Source organism: Microtus ochrogaster, unplaced genomic scaffold (genome assembly GCF_000317375.1).
Source record: "Microtus ochrogaster isolate Prairie Vole_2 unplaced genomic scaffold, MicOch1.0 UNK69, whole genome shotgun sequence".
Lineage (NCBI taxonomy): Eukaryota > Metazoa > Chordata > Mammalia > Rodentia > Cricetidae > Microtus > Microtus ochrogaster.
In genome coordinates, this window is record NW_004949167.1 from 2,000,277 (window position 1) to 2,019,564 (window position 19,288).

General features: G+C 46.9%; 1 protein-coding gene across 1 annotated transcript in view; it reads right to left on the minus strand.

Annotated features, from left to right (window-relative positions):
• Positions 1–19,288, minus strand: part of Cfap57 (cilia and flagella associated protein 57) — a 66,462-nt gene that overhangs the window by 41,019 nt on the left and 6,155 nt on the right. Inside the window, exons 3-9 of the mRNA XM_026777512.1 lie at positions 16,054–16,370; positions 14,205–14,488; positions 11,814–12,021; positions 10,409–10,561; positions 5,755–5,894; positions 4,893–5,058; positions 4,202–4,315 (exon numbers count right to left, since the gene is read on the minus strand). Of these exons, the coding sequence (XP_026633313.1) occupies positions 4,202–4,315; positions 4,893–5,058; positions 5,755–5,894; positions 10,409–10,561; positions 11,814–12,021; positions 14,205–14,488; positions 16,054–16,370 (1,382 nt within the window). The remainder of the gene's footprint in view (positions 1–4,201; positions 4,316–4,892; positions 5,059–5,754; positions 5,895–10,408; positions 10,562–11,813; positions 12,022–14,204; positions 14,489–16,053; positions 16,371–19,288) is intronic.

Below are 19,288 nucleotides of genomic sequence, written 5' to 3' on the forward strand. Positions count from 1 at the left end.
CTCCACTACACTAAGGCAGAATGGGCCTGGGAGAGGGCTGTCTGTAAGCACAAACATGGCTTCTTGGCCACGTTAACATTCTGGAAGATGCTGAAAACAATATACTCCCATTCCCTTTCGACTCTAAGAATGCAGATGGACTTGTACTAGCTTTCTGAGGTCATTTTATCTTATGTGAATGCATGGTTTGGCTGTGGTTACAAGCATCTGCAGAGGCCAGAAGAGGATGTCAGAGCCCCTGGAACTAGTTGGGGTTGTAGATGGTTGAGAGCCGCCACGTGGGTGCTAGGAAGTGAACTTGGGTCTTCTGCAAGAGCAACAACTGCTCTCAGCTGCTAAGTCATCTCTCCAGGCCCCTTTGAGAGCCCCTTTAGTTTGGAAATATTCACAGGAAACTGTAAACAATAGCTCCGAGAATGGACTTCTGGGATGGCAGACTGAGGGTATCAGCTAGTTTCCCCAGTGACAGAAGTTAACTGGTAAAAATAATCAGAACTTAGGGCTGGAGGTTCCGCATTATAAGGGCCAGGGGAAGATCAGGGGTTCTTGCCACCCTACCCCTGTCCTGCAGGTTCCACTCAAAGTAGGGGTGCCACTGCTGGAAAAGCAGGTTCAGGGCACCGTGGAATATGGGCTTTGCATCAGGGAAAGACAGCCACTAAGACAGAGCACTCGGTGGCAACTGGGGACTGACTTTATTTGCAACAGAATCTGGAGACCTTTATGATTATGGGCACATCTGAAACAATGGAGACCTCGGTGAGAGAACAAAGAGGAAGCTGGTAACTATGACACAAGAAAAAAACCAGCAGAGCGGCAGACTTTCAATAGAGAGATCGTGGGAAAGAGGTGGTCAAAATTTGTCGGGGGTTACGAGGCTGTGTGCCTGTGGTGGGGTGCATCCATTGGACAGCAATGGGAGCAGGATTTGGGAAACACGAAAGCATTTTCCAAGCTACTGGAGGACCCACTGAGTCAGGGAAAGTCTCTCTTGTACAGGAGGCTTCCACACATCTCACCACACACTGCACAGTGAGCTAGCTCCTTTGACTCAAGGGCGCCTTCCAAGAATCCAGGCTTAACATGTAAAGTCACGCTCATTCTTGGCAGCATGAAAGACTATGTTCCTGACTAAGGCTGTGCCTTCTCAGGCAGAGCCAGAGAGGGTGCATCCAAACTGCCCATCTTTGCAGACCATGAGGCAAAAAACTGATGGCCTAAAGCAGCTTCCAAGACCCCCACAAACCTAGTAGTTAAGGCTAAAAATTAAAGCAGCTAAGTGGGCTTATGGGAAATCTAAGTGAGCTTATGGGAAATTTATGATTAATAAGTACCTTAGGCCATCCATAGGCAAACTGAAGGCTAAAATCCAATAAGAAAAAGAAAAAATATAAGTGAAGAGGGAAATCTAAGCAGGAACGTTAAAGGCCGCACACTGCATAGGAAAAAGGCTTTACGGAATTAGTCCCTCCATTGAGCAAATAAGCTGTCAGTCATCCTACCAACTAACCCGCCCACCGCCAGCTCCCGGGAATATGTATCTAGAATTGCTGCAGTATAGTGCCTAAAATAGCCAGCCAATAAAAAGTTAGGAAACACACAAGAAACAAAACAACAAATCCCTCAAAAATACTGTGCCCCAAAAGAAGATGACAGAAGCGAGCAAGGAGGAAAAAGAAAGTGTCCTGAAAGGTGCTCAGACGGATCCAGCAGACAAAGACTCGGAAGCAGCTGATGTAAACACGTCCAAGGGAGTACAGAAGCCACGCTTGAGGAGTTAAAAGAAGCCATGGCTCGTCTCATCAAGTTGGCAATACGAAAGGGGGAGAGCGTTTTTAGAAACTCTAATGGATACCCTGGGGTTGAAAAGCATAATTGCCAATGTGAAAATGCCACTAGCGGGGCTCAGCGGTAGATCTGAGCAGGGGACCGTGAAGACAGATCAAAGAGCAGGGGACCGTGAAGACAGATCAAAACTTGCAATCTGAAAAGCAGAGATGTTTAAGAAAAGCTGACAGAATCCAAGAGAGCCATGGATGACCAAATTTACACCAGCAAATATGGGTTGGGAGTACCAGGAGGAGAGAAAAAAGCATCAGGAAAAATTATAAATAAGTATGTAATGCTGAAAGCAGTCAAAACTTGTTGAAAAACATGAATACATGCATCTAAGGGCTAAAGTACATTTCAAGTAGGAGCACCACAAAGAGATTGACATCCAGACACACCATAGTCAAAACATTGCAAGCCAATGACATGAAAACCTAAGAGAAAGCCAACTAGTCCACACTAGTAACAGTCCAAGATTACCATTTGGCTTCTATCAGAAAATAAGAAAGAAGACACAGAGGCAGTGGGAGGTTGTCTAGAGCACGGAGAATAGCAAGACACACTGTCTTTATGTTCAGCAAAACTAAATTTCTATTTAAATATAAAGAATACATTAATTAATCCCCAGATAAACACAAACTGGAGAACTGGCTGCCTGAAGACCTGCCTCTCAAGACTGCCAAAAGAAGTTCTTTAGACCAAAGGCAGTTGATCTCTGATGACAAGATGATGTCACAACCAGAGAAAACACAATTGGTAATTTCACAAGCCACTGAGAGACACTGTGATTGCGTGTTACATTTTCTGTACTCTCTAATATATGGAAAGTTCATATTAAAATTTTTTGCACTTATACTCATCTGTTTTTCTTTCAGCTTCTTTACAATACACAATAAAGTTAGATAAAGTAGTAATCAAAACAGGGTATTATAAGCCAGGTGTGGTAGCACTTTTGATCCCAGCACTCCAGAGACAAAGGGAGGCGGATCTCTGTGAGTTTGGGGCCAGCCTGGTCTACACAGCCAACCACCTCAACGTACTATAGGATGTGTAATGAAATAAGATACAGGACTGGCAAGATCGACTTTTTAAAATAAAATACAGGGCCAGTAGTTGGCTTAGAGGGTAAATGGGTTTGCTATCAACTCTGACGACCTGAATATGATTCCAGGGACCTACATGATGGAAGAGAGAAACGACTCTTCAGATTACCACACTCATGGCCCCCCACACAATAAAAAGCTAAACATAAACAAATAAAATACATATGGCACAACAAAGGGTAGAACCGGATGGACTTATATGGAACATTTCACTGGAGCTAAGTCTAATAATATCTGAGGTCAAAGTGTTTATTTTTGAAGTTGTTTTCATCCTTTAGCTGTTAACACAGTGGATTGGGCTGGTTGTTCTATGTCAAACCAGCCTTGCATTCCTAGGAAAAATCCCACTGGGTCACAATCTGTAACATTTGTAAGCTGCTAGACTTCAGGGCTCCTTCACGAAGGATATAGATCTGCAGTATCCTTTCTTCTTTCGGACCGTTTTGTCTGATCTTTGGGTTAGGGTAATATTGAAAATACTGAGAATGATTTAATATGCATTACACTTCTGTCATGGGGAAGAAGTTGTACAGAACCTGAGTTCCCTTTCCATGCACAGAGCACCAGTGTCTGCCTCCCTTTCTGGGTCTGCCTACCTCTCCCTGCTTGAAAAGTCATTAATTCAAAGCATTGCCTCTGATTCCAGGTGAACCACAAATTTATCCCTCTCTCCATATATGTTGACCTGGCTCCTATTATCTTTAACATTTGCTTTTCCTCCTTTTTCTGTAAGGAGCCAATCTCCTGACACAATGGCTCCCGTGAAAGCCATTGAAATGGTGAAAATGGTTAGACCCATTGAAGCCAGTTTCCTCTTCCATCTTAACCCTGTCTTCACCTCTAAAAGACAAACCTTAGTTATTTAATGGACTCAATAAAAGGCTACCAAGGAAGACACAGAATAAAATCTACAAGGTGCCCCATAAACCTCTCCAGTCTCAGTTCACCTGTGTGTCAGCCTGGATACCCATCCCCACAAACTCTTCAGTGCCTCTGACACTCCTTGCCACCTGTCTGTGGGGTTTGTGTTCTCATCCGCAATGGCTGTCACCCCCAGCTCTGTCTAGGTAACCCCACCCACTCCCCCAGGACCAAGCCTTTGCAAGCATCAAAGCCTCAGTGAAGCCCACCTCTTCAGCAACCCACAGGCTTTTGTTGCATTAAACCAGTTGCGATTTGTATTTTGTGAGCCCTGTCAGGAAAGGAGTCCCCTTGGGCTAGCACAGTGCATGTCTCAGTGCCCCTTGTTACCCTGGCCACTCACTTACCTTCCCTGTGTGCCCTTTCAAGTTGGTGATGTTCTCCAGGCTCGTGGTAGTGAAAATGTGAATCACATTTCCGTTGACTGCAGCGAAGAGGTGACCTCCATTGCTAAAGGCACACTACAGGGAGGGAGGGAGGGCAGAAACAGGGGAGCATCTGAGTGGAGGAGGCTGGGGACTCTGGGTGGGGTGGAGATGGGAAAGGGCTGTTTCCAGACACCATCAACGACCCTGTAGCTCAGCACCAACATCCTGACACTGCTGTCTACTAGTCATTACACTGCTCCCATCACCGAGCCTCAGGGTGTCTGCAGAAGCTCTGCTTCAGACTGGGGAGAGGGGGAGGTGATGCTTTACCATCACTGTCATGCTTCTTCAAGCCACCTGAGATAAAGCTGATGGGTTCTAACTGCATCTCACTGGTGACACTGTTTCCTCGGCTCCTCCCAGTCTCAGCTTTTACTCTCTCAACTGGGACGCTCATCTTGGGATTGCTTTTCTGCTCTAATCTTAATTGAGATGCCCAGCCTGATCACAGATGGAATCCCACAAGGCTTTAGGTCCAGCAAAATGATTTTGGTGGGTGTAGAAAAGCACAGACAGAACCGCGCACTTCATGAGTTTGGTGAGAGAGCATCAGCTGCTGTCTTAAGTCCCCAAAGTGCCATCAGACAGACTTTGGTCCCACAGTCTTTACCTCCTTGCACCCTCTGACAGAATATTCTTTGAAAGGTCGGATATCATCAATGAGCAGGTTCATGAGGCGGAGTTTGTCAGCAAAGCCCACCACGATGAAGTGTCCCGACGGGTGAAGGCTGATGGTGTAGGCCTCTTCTTGGTACTCCTTAAATAGCTCCAGGGTGCTGTGAGAAAGAGCAGTTCCTGAGTTATGAGCTGAGCTCCTAGCCCTGTCGAGTCCCCCACTTTATTTGCTTTTGTGTATCTGAGCTATTTCATTGTTTGCAATGACTGTTTTCTGGGCTCCGGTTGCTGAAAGATAATAATAATTGCACGGAGTACAGCCAACATGGAAAGTGGTCAAAATACCACACACAAGCCCAGCCGAGAGTCCGAGAATGACAAGGACCACACAATTCATTTCTCCCCGCAAGAGTAAAACAGAATTTGGGTGCAGTCTGGGTTTGGATATCCTATTATTGGTAGGGGGCTGGGGTGGCTGGGGCAGTGAGGAGGAGGTAGAGGAGGAACCAAAGGTCTAGAGAGATCCCTGCAGCAAGAGGAAGTGGGGAAAGGAAAGGGACAGAAGAGCAGAAAGGACAGGGACATTAATGGACAACGGTGAGCTATGTGGAGTGCTTACCTCTATGTTCCTATGGTCTAGAGCAGTGTCTGACATATAGCAAACATTTAATAAACCAGAAAGTAATTTTCTAGCCATGTGAGATTGGGAGACAGGTGACTAATTTGATAAAAGGCTTTTCCAGCTGGATGCTTTTAGTTGTTGAATTGTAAACCTCTCTAATTAAAACACTCTGCATAAATAGGCTTAATGATTGACATTTTGTACACATGACAGCAGCAAGCCTTTCCCTCCTTACTTTGATTCGTAATTCCAGATGCGGACGGAACGATCCAGAGAACAGGTGGCGATGAGGGGTTTGCGGATGCAGGTAGCAAGGCCAGTGATGGACGCTGAGTGCAGCGGGTACAGCAGGTACTCGAAATGGGCAGGCTCTCCCTGGAGAAACCGCATGAAAATGAGATTCAGCAGGGTGAGCGGAAGGATGCCTATATCCTTCAGCGTGAATTATTAGTACCTGGGAACCTCAGATAGCCTGTGCACACAGAAACCACGCTAAGGGAAACTGTTTTGATGTTACATGTGGTTTTCCTAAGATACTGTTATTTTAAAATACTGGTGAGGCCATGGAACCTATAGGAGAACCCATTTTCCCCTGAACCAGTATAATCTCTAACTGCATTCTAAATACTAAATACTGATCCTTATACTACAGGTAACACATTGACTTTGACTGCTGTCAAAGAATCTTCTTTGTTTGCATACAACGGAGAATATTACAGAAATCCACAATGGTTAAAAGGCAGAGAATAACTGACCATGCTGTGCCTACATTCAACTATACATCTACAGCACAACCCCCACGCCCCACATCTAAGGCTCAGGGGCCATCACAGAAAAGGAGGCAGAAAGATTGTAAGAACCAGAGGATCATAACAAGTACTTCGAGATAGTCTCTTCTTAAAAAAATAAAAACAAAAATAAGGACAGGCTGGGTGTGGTGGTGCGCGCCTTTGACTCCAACACTTGGGAGGCAGAGGCAGGCAGATCTCTGTGAGTTTGAGGCTAGCCTGGTCTAGTCCAAGCTAGTCCAGGACAGCCAGGGCTACACAGGGAAACCCTGTCTCGAAAAACAAAACAAAACAAAACAAACAAAAGGACAGGATGGGGGGGGGGTGTAGGGGATGGATCTGGGAGGAGTTGGGGAGAGAAATGGGGTGTGAATATGATCAAGATTTGTTGAAATCTTTGAACAATTACTAAAATATTACACATACATACACACACATATAATTTTCGGGGCTGGAGAGATGGCTCAGTTGTTAAAATCACTGGCTGCTCTCCCAGAGGACCCATCTTTGAGTCCCAGAACCCACATGGGAGCTTGCAATGGTCTGTAACTCCAGTTCCATGGGATCTAACGCCCTCTTCCTACAGTAACAGACACACACACATGGTATATAGACATACATGCAGGCAAAACACCCCTACACATACATAAATAGTTTTAAATTTTATTATTTTAATGGCAACATAAGTCTAGTGTCCTAAGACTTTAAGCATTTTGATTCTGTGGGAACATTCGCGTGGCTTTGAGAGTAACACTACAGACTGAATATCCTTACATATAAGTCCTGTGTATCTCTCATCACTTCCTTAAGAGATGCTTCTGGGGGTAGGGTTGGGGAAAGGGGAGAGGGGGAGAGAGAAGGGAGAAGGGAAAGACTGGCGAGAGCTTGGGGGAGTGGGAGGGTGGAGATGGAGAAAGGGCGGATATAGGAGCAGGGAAGAAGATATCTACATTAAGGGAGCCATTTTAGGGCTGGCAAGAGACTTGGCTCTAGAGGGGATCCCAGGTGTCCACTGGGATGTCCCCAGCTAGGTCCTTGGACAGCAGAGGAGAGGGTGCCTGAACTGTCCTTGTCCCACTATCACACTGATGATTATCTCGAATATCATCATAGAATCTTCGTCCGGTGACGGATGTAGATAGAGACAGAGACCCTCATCAGAGCAATGGACTGAGCTCCCAAGGTCCAGTTGAAGAGCAGAAGGAGGGAGAAGATGAGCAAGGAAGTCAGGACCGCAAGGGGTTGGTCCACCCACTGAGACGGTGTGACTGATCAAATCCAGGGAGCTCACCAAATCCAGCTGGACCAGGACTGAATGAGCATGTGATCTAACTGGACTCTCTGATTGTGGCTGACAATGGGGGCTGACTGAGAAGCCATTGATAAAAGCACTGGGACTTGTTTCTACTGCATGTACTGGCTTTTTGGGACCCTAATCTATTTGGATGCACATCTTCCTTGGCCTGGAGGTAGTGGGGAGGGCCTTGGACTTCCCACAGGGCAGGGTTCCCTGCCCTCTCTGAGGGGGAAAAGGAAGGAGGAGGGGGAGTGGGGAGCGGGAGGGGAATGGGAGGAGGGGAGGAAGTGCAAATTTTTGAATGGAAAAATTAAAAAAAAGTGGGGGAAAGAGATGCTTCTGGATAAATGCTATGACTAGTTTTGTTTGTTTGCTTTTGAAGCAGGGTTTCTGTGTAGCCTTGGATGTCTTAGAATTAACTCTGTAGGCCAGGCTGCCCTGAACTCACAGAGACCCCGCCTGCACTCACAAGTGCTGGGATTAAAGGCGTGGGCCACCAACACCCAGCCTGCATTGAATGTTTTTAAGCATCTTAACAAGCAATGCCAAATTTCTCTCCAAAGAGACTGCACTTATTATGTGATTTCCATTAGCACATGAGTGTTGGGTGTGTGGTCCGGTAGGAGGTATTTTCTCTGACGACAGAGGGAAGAGATGGGTGGAAAACCGAATGAGGTGAACACACACTAGGGCTGTTCCCAAGCCAAGAGAAAGGCTGAGATGACAATTCCCACCCACTCCGGGCTTTCCCTCTCATGAATTTACACACACCACTCCTCTCAGCATTCCTGTCTGAGACAGAGGTGCTGTGCCTCTGTTAATCCTTTCGCCCCCAGTATGGCTGACAACAGTGTTTCTACCTGCTAATTCTTATTAGCTTTTAAACACACTCACACCTTTTTTTTTTTTGTTTATTTCACAAGGGAAGCAATTATTTTCTCCCTCTAGGCCCAGTAGCTGTGGAATGATGGGACTAGCCCAGGAAGCTCACTGGTGGTCTCCCTCATAATCCGTGGCCAGGAGCCTCCAGTGGGGATTTAGGATGGTCTGCTTATGCTCTGCAATGCATTTCCTTTTTGAATTTCCACGATTACTATTTCATACTATTTTATCTTTTTAAGATTTATTTATTTTTATTTCATATGCACTTGTGTTTTACCTGCATGTACATCTGTGTGAAGGTGTTGGATCCCCTGAATGTTACAGGCAGTTATGAGCTGCCATGTGGGTGCTAGGAATTGAACCCAGGTCCTCTGGAAGATCAGCCAGTGCTCTTAACTGCTGAACCATCTCTCCAGCCCCATATTTTCTCTTTTCAGACCTTATGGTTTGAATACTTAGGCTCATGTGTTTGAATACTTGGTCCCAACTAGTGACACTCTTTTGCCACTGTGACCACATACTGTGTGATTTTGTTTATATGTAGTACCCAGAATAAGCAAATCTGTAATCTATAAAACAGATCAGCACTTGCTTAGGACTGCGGTGGGAGGGAAGGTGGAGGGCACCAGCTCAAGGGTATGGTATGGGCTGTTCTCTTTCTGAGGTGATGGATAGCTCCTATAATTAACTACAGTACTGCTTGTTCAACGCTGACCAGTGAGGCTACTACTATAAACCACCCCTGGGCTAGAGCTGCAGCTTAGTTGGTAGAGAGCTTGCCTAGCATATACTTGAAATCCTGGGTTTGACCCCCAGAATGGTATGAACGGGAGCGGCAGAGGCAGGAAAGTCAGAAACCATTCTCACCTACTAGGGCTATATGAGTCCCTGTCTCAGAAAAAGCAAAAACAGCAATTAAAACATCCCCCCAAATATGACTGAAAAGGATATGTTAAAATTGTCAGCTGGGATTATAGGTGGTCTGTAGTAATTATTTTGTTTGTTTGTTTGTTTTAACAAATAAAGCTTGCCTGAAGATCAGAGTGCCAGAGTTAAGCCCCTAGAAACCAGGCAGTGGTGGCACACACCTTTAATCTCAGTATTCCAGAGTCACACCTCTTTAATCCCAGCACTAGGGAGGTGGAGACAGGAGAGATATGTCTGGGTGGAGAGAGGAATATAAGGCGGGAGGAGACAGAAGCTCAGTGCAGTCTTAGGTTTCCATCTGCAGTGGAGACAGATGCAGTCTGGAGATGCAGTCTGAGGCCAGGATCGCCCCTTCGGTCTGAGCACTGGTAGAGGTAAAAGAACTCTCTAGTGGTTGGTCTCTTCTGCTTCTCTGATCTTCAGCATTAATCCCTATATCTGACTCTGGGATTTTATTATTAATACCAATTGGAATTCATGCTACAGTGGTCTATTTTCTTCCCTTTATGTGTTTGAGTCCGTGCTGCTAGGGGACACAAGTCTGAACTGCTATTTTACTGATGAAGTGTGCAGCGAACAGTGTGAGCTTCATCATCCACGGTGCTTTTTGGTTATGACGTCTGGAGTGTTTTATGATCGTTTCCTTTGCAACTCCAAAACAAGCCAAAAAATCCCCAACAACCATGAAGATTATATACACATCTTTGGGCTGTGAATAAATATGATAGTAGATTAATTTCCTCGAAAAATGCAACTTCTAGCGGGACATGTGGGATTTGATTTTGATAGGCAACATCAACACTGCACGTCGTGTCGTTCCTCCCCCCCCCCCCGAGCGTTTCTGCACACTCAGGTTTTCTGTTTGCTTGGATGAACAGGGTGCATGAACCACACAACTTTGTGTGAAACTCTATACACATGGTGAGCAGCCTCGGATGGGTGGGCATCTCAGTGTGGACTGGAAGGGGACTCTGATGCCCCTGGAGGAAGCTCACCTTGCTGATCTCCGTCAGGGACATGGTGATGGAATAGAGTTGGTTCTTGCTGGTGCTGGCGATCAAGGTTTCTTCTGATGGGCTGAAGCACAGGCAGAGAACGTCCTGTTTGTCCGACTGACTTGGGTCACTGCTTTGTGGGTCCGTAGGGATCTGGGTCAAGGCACAAGACAGCCATCAGTAACTTTCTGTCACGGTCCCACATTGTCAGCATGTCCTGGATACAAGGGTTCCATTCACAGACTCCTGACCAAGCCACTGCCCTGAACTTTCCTGGGTCTGGAGAAGGGAGGACTGTTGAGTCTCTGCTTCCATCAGTTTTAAATAGCACCAGGTGCTCCTTTTGCAGCAACTAGCATCTGACTAGCAAGAGAGCCGAATGTGTGGGAATGAGCAGGCCAGGCAGCCCAGTGTATGAGATCCCCATCATACACATATTGTTTAACCTGTGAGAGCACCCACCTGTTGAAAGCCCAGGGCATGGGCTCGCTTGGCACCCAGCATCCCTGTGTGTACTTTCAGTGCATGGAAGGGAGGCGGTGGCCCCTCTACAATATGGGGTGGGCAAAAGGGTTAAGGAGAAGAAGGGTTCACTGATGCCTCCAGTAGGCTTGGAGAGGAGCTGTTGTTCCCAATGACACAAAATAAAATTAGATTTCCTTTCCCTCTCTATATCAGTTAGTGACCAAATGTGCTGATGGGTCAGCCTGCCCAGGTCTTAGTTTCCTAGAGCAGTGGTTCTCAACCTGTGGGTCATGACCCCATTGGATTTGCATATCAGCTATTTACATTACAATTGATAACAGTAGCCAAGTTACAGTTATGAAGTAGCAATGAAATAATTTTATGGTTGGGGGTCCCCACAACATGAGGAACTGTGTTGAAGGGCCACAGCATTAGGAAGGCTGAGAACCACTGTCTTAGAGCCTGTTTTGCACTTCTTAATAAGCTTGCTTGCATGAGCCATCAGCGTAAGACCCCCCCCCAATTCCAACTTTCCTATCCTCTTTATTTCCTCATCTCCTGGTCTTCCCCGTCAGGGCTTTGTCACTGAAGAACAACTTGCTGGTCCACGTCATTTCTGTATCGTTTATTCCATAAATGTGTGTGCTGGGCAGTGTGCTTATATAATAACGGAACACATATAGATATAATGATGGGAAGGTTACGGGATACCAGGGTTCAGAGAGGAAGTCTGTCTTCATTACTTGGACACATTTCCTCATAGGACTTAAATCCAGATCGTGCTACTTCTAAATCCGGTTTTCCCAGCCCAGTGTAGCCACTCCTAGTTTCTCAGGGTGGGGCTCTGTCTCTCTCTCCCCAGTCCTTCCTGGGCAAATGCTGTCGGAGCACAGCTGCTGCAGAACAAGGCCCTCAAGGACCCCATTTGCGTCCTCCTTACCCGGATTTCCCTGCTCTCTCGGTAAACGTCCTTCTCTTCCACCTTCTCAAACAGCAGCACTCTCCCCGGCCCAGCGGAGCAGGCGAAGCCCTTGGAATAGGCGGCGATGGCAAACACCTGGGGCATGGACATGTGGTGGGCATAAGCGGTTGCCACGATCTGTTCAAAGGAGGGGACCGGGGAGCTGGGTGGCGGAAACTCGATCAGGCTGGAAGAGGAAAAGAACACAAAGCGTTATTGGAGGCGACCCCGGGGAGAAGCATTGAGCTTTGGAGGGGGCAAGGAAGAGTGGGGGCACACAGATTTCATTCCAGGACAGGGGTAGCAGAGGCAGGTGGATCTCTGTGAGTCAAAGGTCAGCCTGGTCTACAGCATGAGTTTCAGTATGGAAGCCACATAAGGAGACCTTGTCTTCTGAGAGCAGCATGGGGGATATCCTTGTTTGTGAGTGATGCCACCCAGTGATCTTCTTTCCCAGGGTCAAATGCTGCTATCTGGCTTTGGAACTCTACCCAGCACAGTGAGTACAGAGGATGGCGATTCTTAACTTTTGTTTAGAAATAAGTGGTTCAGGGGACTGAATATAGTAAGATCATACAACTTCCCCGGCAGAGCTGAGATTTGAACCCAGGTCTCTCTTTTCATCCATTCACTCATATAATAAATATTTATACCTGCTCATAAATGTTAGAGTTATAAGGGCTCCGCGAAACAACAGTAAACAAGATCAGTACAGTTCTTGCCCCCAGAAGCTTCAAGTCTCGGGCCCATGTGCTAAGGACTGTTAAGGGGCAGCTAGGCATGCCACAAGCAATAGAGGCTTTCCGAGGGCAGGAAAGAGGTGCGCTGCTTCAGGTGAGCAGAAGCCGAGTGCTCTTAGTTGGGTTCTCCAGGACAAACAGGAACAGGTGAGCATGTGTGTTGGGGTAGGGAGCAGACAGAGAGACTTACTCTGACTGAGCACACAAGAAACAAGAAAATGTGTTGGTCATGGAAGGAACCCAGAGAGAAGAGACCTGATATTTCTTTCCAGGAGGGGAGAGAGGTGGTGCTGCCTGGGCCGAGCTAAGGGGCTTCTGTGCGGGGAGTCCTGGACCCACCAAAATACTGTGCATACGCAGATGTCGACTTGTGTCTTCATCAAATGTTAATATAAAATTCCAAGGTTCTGTGGTATAGAAGGGATAATCTGAACTACCTAAGGTAAGTGGTCCCTAGTGAAGGGGGAAGCGATTCCATCAACAACTCCTTAGGAAGCCCTTCACAAGCCATAAGATAAGGAGGTGCCAACTGGCACAGGGAGGGATTGTGGGAATGGGGGGGACCAGTAGTTACTGAGGAGGAAGAACCCACAGGGTGCCAGGTGGTGGGGATATTGGGCTCTGGGCTCAGAGAGAAGGGAAATGGAATTCTAGTCCTGTCATACAGCAGTGCTGAGATCTTAGCCTTTGGCCCCTGGTCTGTAAAAGCTGGGATGATGATGATATAATCCGTGAAGAAAAGGACTCACACGGGCTTGTCAGCAGTGTCTGTCACATCCCACGGCACAGTCCGCCACGTGTGAGATGTGGCCACTGCTGTTATGGTGCAGATGAAACCAACCCCCTCCCCTGTACCCTGTTATCACCCTTTTGTCTGATTGCCCTAGTCCACTTCCTTGTCCCCTTTGCTCCTGGTTGCCTCCCATTAAACTGTCATCACCTGAGGGCCTGTGTTTCCAGTACCTGGCTGGGCGCTTAGCACAACACCAGGGTTCTGAGGCTGGGCGGTGATGGTGTGCACCTTTAATCCCAGCACTCGGGAGGTAGAGGCAGGGGATCTCTGTGAGTCCAAGGTCAGCCTGGTCTACAAGAGCTAGTTCCTGGACAGGCTCCAAAGCTACAGGGAAACCCTGTCTCGAAAACCCAAACCAAAAAGAAAAGAAAACACGCTTTTGGAAAAATCTACAATTTTGAAGACTTGTCATTCTGAACCGTATAAAATGAGAATAGGCATAAAAATAAAAACTTGTATTTAGGCAGGCCATGGTCATAACGATGGGGCTTGTGCTTGAATAGAGACAAATGCTAAAATAGGATGAAATGGGCATAGTTGGTTTTCAAGGTGGAGAGGTGGTGAGTGACTTAAGATTTCTTTGTTCTCAGTTTCTGTCTATTGGGTGTCTGGCTTGTAAGTGTACTGCATGGGTGTGTGGTGCCCTCAGAGACCAGAAGAGGGCGCCAGATACCCTGGAATGGTTGTGAGCCGCCTTGTGAGTGCTGGGAACCACACCTGTGTCCTCTGCCAGACCAGTACCTGCTCTAAACTGCTGAGACATCTCTCCGGTCTCAGTGAGAGGCTTTGGGAGAAGCCCACAAGGGTGGGCACTAGCCCAGTGGAAGGCGCTATTACCTCTCTGACTCATGGATGATTTCCAGGCTCCTGGAGCTGGTGGGCTCCTTCACCATTATGTTCGTCTCCCAGCGTGGATCTCCAGACTCAAAGAGGAAGAGCCTGCCGGTGTCAGTGCCAACAATGATCTTATCATCAGACACCCAGGCGTGGGCTAGGTAGTTTGGGGATTCTCCCCTCTGGAAATTGGTTTGCTTTAGGGTTCCTTCGGCAAAGCGGAGAAGCTTAAATATCCCGTTCCCAGTGACACAAACTTGAGTATTATCCTGGGGGTTGATGCTGACCTGCAAAATGTCAGGAGATACCAGGAAAATAAGAAGATAGACCAAATCTTGATGGGATTATTCACCACTTTACCAATTAACATTCACTTTAGGTAGTTCATAATATCTAGTACATAAAGTCATGGGACTTTATATTATATTTGATAAAGATACACATCTACATCTACTGGATGGAATTTCAGTCAACAATTTTTTTTTTTAAAAAAGTAGAATGAACAATCTTTTTCATTTTTGTAGCCCAGGCTGGCCTTGAACTCACTATGTAGCCCAGGCTGGTCTTAAAAGGATATGCCTCCTGTCTCAACTTCCTGAGTGGTTTGATTACAGGCATGTGCTAACATGTCTCCTCGTACGTGCAGAACTATACTCTGGGTCAGCACGAGGGGATGAAGTTCAGTTGGAAACAGAGTCATGGGGTTGAGCAGGTGTGTGGAGGCCTGTCGGGGGAAGAAAGCACACATCCCACCAGATCAATCTCCTTCAGCTGGAGTCTTTATCCCAACACACGCTAACGGTAGTTAACCTGCTGCCCTCACTAGACGGAGAGCAGCTTGGGGGTACATTGCTTTCAAGTCTGTGTCCTTGGGATAGGTGCATAGGGGACGTCCAGTAGATGCTCATGAATCTTCTGCAGAGGAGGTGCTCTCTGCTCTGAGACGGGGTCATCACTGGGACACTACGGCCTGGGTAAATCAGTCCTCCCCGTCTTTGTGATTTGGCCATCAATACTTTTACCGTCATTGTATTAAGAAGGGGCATGAGTGCTTGGCTGGCGGTGCCCTGGCCCACACGTCAACCTCTGAGAGATGAATGACGCACGCTCAAGGCTCTGATGAGCTACTATCTGTACACATGGACAGTACAGACTTCTTGAACTTGTGAAAATGAGTACAAGACACTGGACAGGAATATAAAACCTGGGACTCACTGCCCAAGCAGTCAACCTACTGGTTTTCTAGTGGGTCTTCATTCTGTCCTGAAACCACAATAGAAAATTCTGTTTTCTACACAACTGGAACTTACAGTTTCTTACACATCTACTTTCCTCTGGGCATGGCGGCATCCACCTCTAGTCCCAGCACTTGGGAGGCAGGGAAGATTGTAAATTCGTGCTAGCCTGAGCTATGTAGTTACAACCTGTTTTAAAATAACACCCCTCCTAAACAAAATAAAAACCCAAATCTACTACTTTATATGGCATTCCTGAAATCCCCTGACTATCCACAAGTCTACTGCAAAGGGGCCGGAACCAAGGAGAGTTAATTTTAGACAGCACAGCTGGGTCTGACCTTGCTGGACGTAGTTCTGGGCCATAGGGAAGAAGGAAGATGACAGAGTTGGGAATACCTGGCCCTGCCTCTCACCACTTCTGCAGTCTGGGATGAGCTACTAGGCCTCTTAGAGCCTCGGGCCCCTCACCTCTTAAGACGGGACAATAACTACCTCTGCTTTCTGTGCTTCTTGAGAAGCTCAGGGTTAAAACACACGGGAGGAATGAGCGCTGTGGGGCAAAGTTGGTGTTTCTGCTTTACAATGGGGCAAGGCACGAGTCATGCCGGGGGTACCTGGTAGATGGGGTTGTTCTGAACGTCAGATCTAATAATGGCCATTACTTTCTGCTTTTCCCATAGCCAATAGACGAGGTTTGACTCTGGAGGCGACGTCTGTGTCAGCAGGTATTTAGAGTCTGGAGAGAAAGCCATGCTGACAAACTTTTGAACTTGGAAGTCAAAATTATTCAGGACTTTGCGCTTCCGGCAAGGGATGGATGACAGCTCGTAAATAGTGATGGTGGGTCTTTCCAGCACAGTCTCGGAGATAGCGAGGTATCGCCGATTGGGACTGATGGACAAGGCCAGCATGCCCTGACTCTTGTCTGAGCCTGCAAAAGGAGGCAGAAGGGGGACTGAGGGCAGACAATGCTTCCATCAAGGTCCAACAGGCTTAACAAGGGGCACCACCGGCAGAGGAGAAACGTGTACAAACGTGCAAAGATCAGTCCTTGGTCATCCCTTGGCAACTGTGAAAATGACCGGGATGGGTGCCTCACTAGGTCAGTTGAGATGCTAAGGAATCTTTCTTGAGTCAGGACCAGACAGGATGGAAAAAGCTGCACACGGCAGGAAGAGCCTGAGCAGCGTATGGCTGTAGTCGAGGGTGCAGGACGGTAGGGGAATCCCAAGGATATGGATTGCTGGAGCACTGTGTGGGCGCTAGGGGAGACCAGGGATGGGCCGACCAGGGTGGGATAGGCTCTAAGCCTACGGCCTCCACGCCTTGAGAATCCAGCATTTGGTACTCTACTGTCGAGGCCGGATGCTAACTACTCAGTTCCTCAGTCTGGCCGCTAGGCAGATGCGGAAGTCTATGATGAAGCTTTGTGCTTCCTTGATAAGCAGAGACACATGCGTGCTCTTTCCCTTCTTCCCTAGAGTTGACGACAGCCGGAAGCAGCCAGCATCTTGCAGCCACGCAGTAACAGGCAGGAAATGAGAGCTGTGGTGAGAAACTAAGTGCCAACACTTCATCCAGACACACAGCAGGGCCACAGCGGCCACTCTGCTTTCGTGGGTCTCTTCCTTCGTTACAAATGATAAAAACAGGATCGATGACTTTTCCACAGGCCCAGAGTTAGGTTCCCAGCACCCATATCAGCTGGCTCACTATCACCTGTAACTCCATATACATAATTACAAATAAAAACTTAAAAACAATAAAAATCGGGCTAGCAAGATGGCTCAATGGGTAATGGTGCTTGCTGCTGCTAAGGCTGATGATGGAAATTTGATCCCCAGAACCCACATGGTAGAAGGAAATCACAAATTCCTACAAGCTGTATTCTGACCTTCATATACATGCCATGGCATGCAGGTGTACAAGCATGAACACACACACACACAATGAATAAGTAAGTATAACAGAATTGAATATATATATTATATAGTATACATATAATTATATATATGTATATGCATACAATATCATATATACACATATGTTTACTATACATATATAATTATATATTTTATGGTTATACTAACATAGACAAAATATAATTCAGGCTGGATTTACTATCATATAATCATTATTGCTGTATTCATTTTGTTCTCACATTAATGCAAAGTAAAATCTTTTCATAGGCCCCAAAGTGTTGTGGGCCCTGGGCACTGTGCACAGGGATGGGTCACCTGTGGATGTGGGCCTCAGACAGGGAGGTTGAGGGAGGGAGGGGAAGCTGCACTAGAGGATTGTGTGGGAGTCCCTCTGTGACGGGCTCCATGCTGCTACCTTCCAGCAAGCTCAGGAGGGACAAGCACGTGGTCCTGCAGCACATCTGCCCAGCACATGGGACTTCTGCAGGACGGCTGGAAAAACAGCTGTGTCAGAGAAGATCAAAGTTCTGGGTCACTGAGACACCTGTACAAAGCTTAGACTCCCGCTGGGAGCAAACAGGAGCCACTGGGAACCTTCATGAAGGGTCAGATGTGCGTTGTGGGAAGATTTCCCTGGCAGCTGTGTGGAAGGCAGTCCTGAAGGCAGGGGAACTGGTCAGCAGGGGATGCATAGGGCTAGAGGTGATGGGAGCACCATGCTATATGAAGGCAGCAGGAAGAGCAGACATGGAAAAGGGGGGACAAGGAAAATGTTAATAGGTGGAACCAGCGGGCTTCAGTGATTGACTGGGAGGAAGGCATGAACAACAACGAGGTTTCTGAGCTCTGCGGAGAAGTGGGAAACCGGGGCTGGAGTACAAGCTGAATAAGTTAGACTGTTGACTTTTGCTTAAATTGGCCCCTCCGAGTCACTGAACTTTCATTATATGTATTTGTTTCTAGATTTTAATAATTTGATTGATTTACATTTAAGTTTTAAATCTATCTTGGGCCCAATATGAGAAAGGATAATTAGAGACACTAGGGTCTGGAGAGACGGCTCTGAGGTTAAGAGTGTCTCCTGCTCTTCCAGAGGACCTGCGTTCGAATCCCTCTACCTGAGTTTGGAGGCTCAAACTGCCTGTAACTTCAGCTCCAGGGGATCTGATGTATGCTTCCAGCCTCTGCAGGCTCATGCACACTCACACAGGCACACATTTTTTAAAAGAAGAAAAGAAGTATGACTCGAAAAGGCTTCCCATTTCTCAAAGACAAAACTGGCTAGCCTAGCATTGACTCCTAACACCACTTGTATATTAAAGTTACATAGTTATATACATATTTACTGGGATACTTATGCCTGGGCTTCATAGAATTGGTAATAATGTTTTTAACATGAGTCTGAATATCCAGCAAGGGAAGAACATGAGGAAAAAGGAAATAATAAAAATGGATTCTGAAAAAAAATTTCTGATCTCTCAAGCCGGGCAGTGGTGGTGCATATCTTTAGTCTAGCACTTGGGAGGCACAGGCAAGCTAATCTCTGTGAGTTTGAGACCAACCCTGGTCTATGGAGCAAGTGCCAGGTCAGGTTCCAAAGCTACACAGAGAAACCCTGTCTCGAAAAAAACAAACAAACAAACAAAAAAGCAAAAACCAAAGATGGATTTGTTTGTACTGTGAATTCCAGAGTGTGAAAATTAGGGGCAAAGGGTGTAGAAGTTGGATAAGATTCTGAAGCTGAGGGCAGAGCTTGGGACTGAAGCAAGGATGGGAGGGCAATGGCATCGTGAGATGTTAAAGCTGGGGACGTGGTCGTGCCTGGATGAGGCTAGGGGACTGTGTTCACTCCTGTGCTTTCTGCCAGGCTGCACTGGGAAAAGTGTCCCCCCCCTCATTGATACCAGTCTGCATACTGCAAAGCATG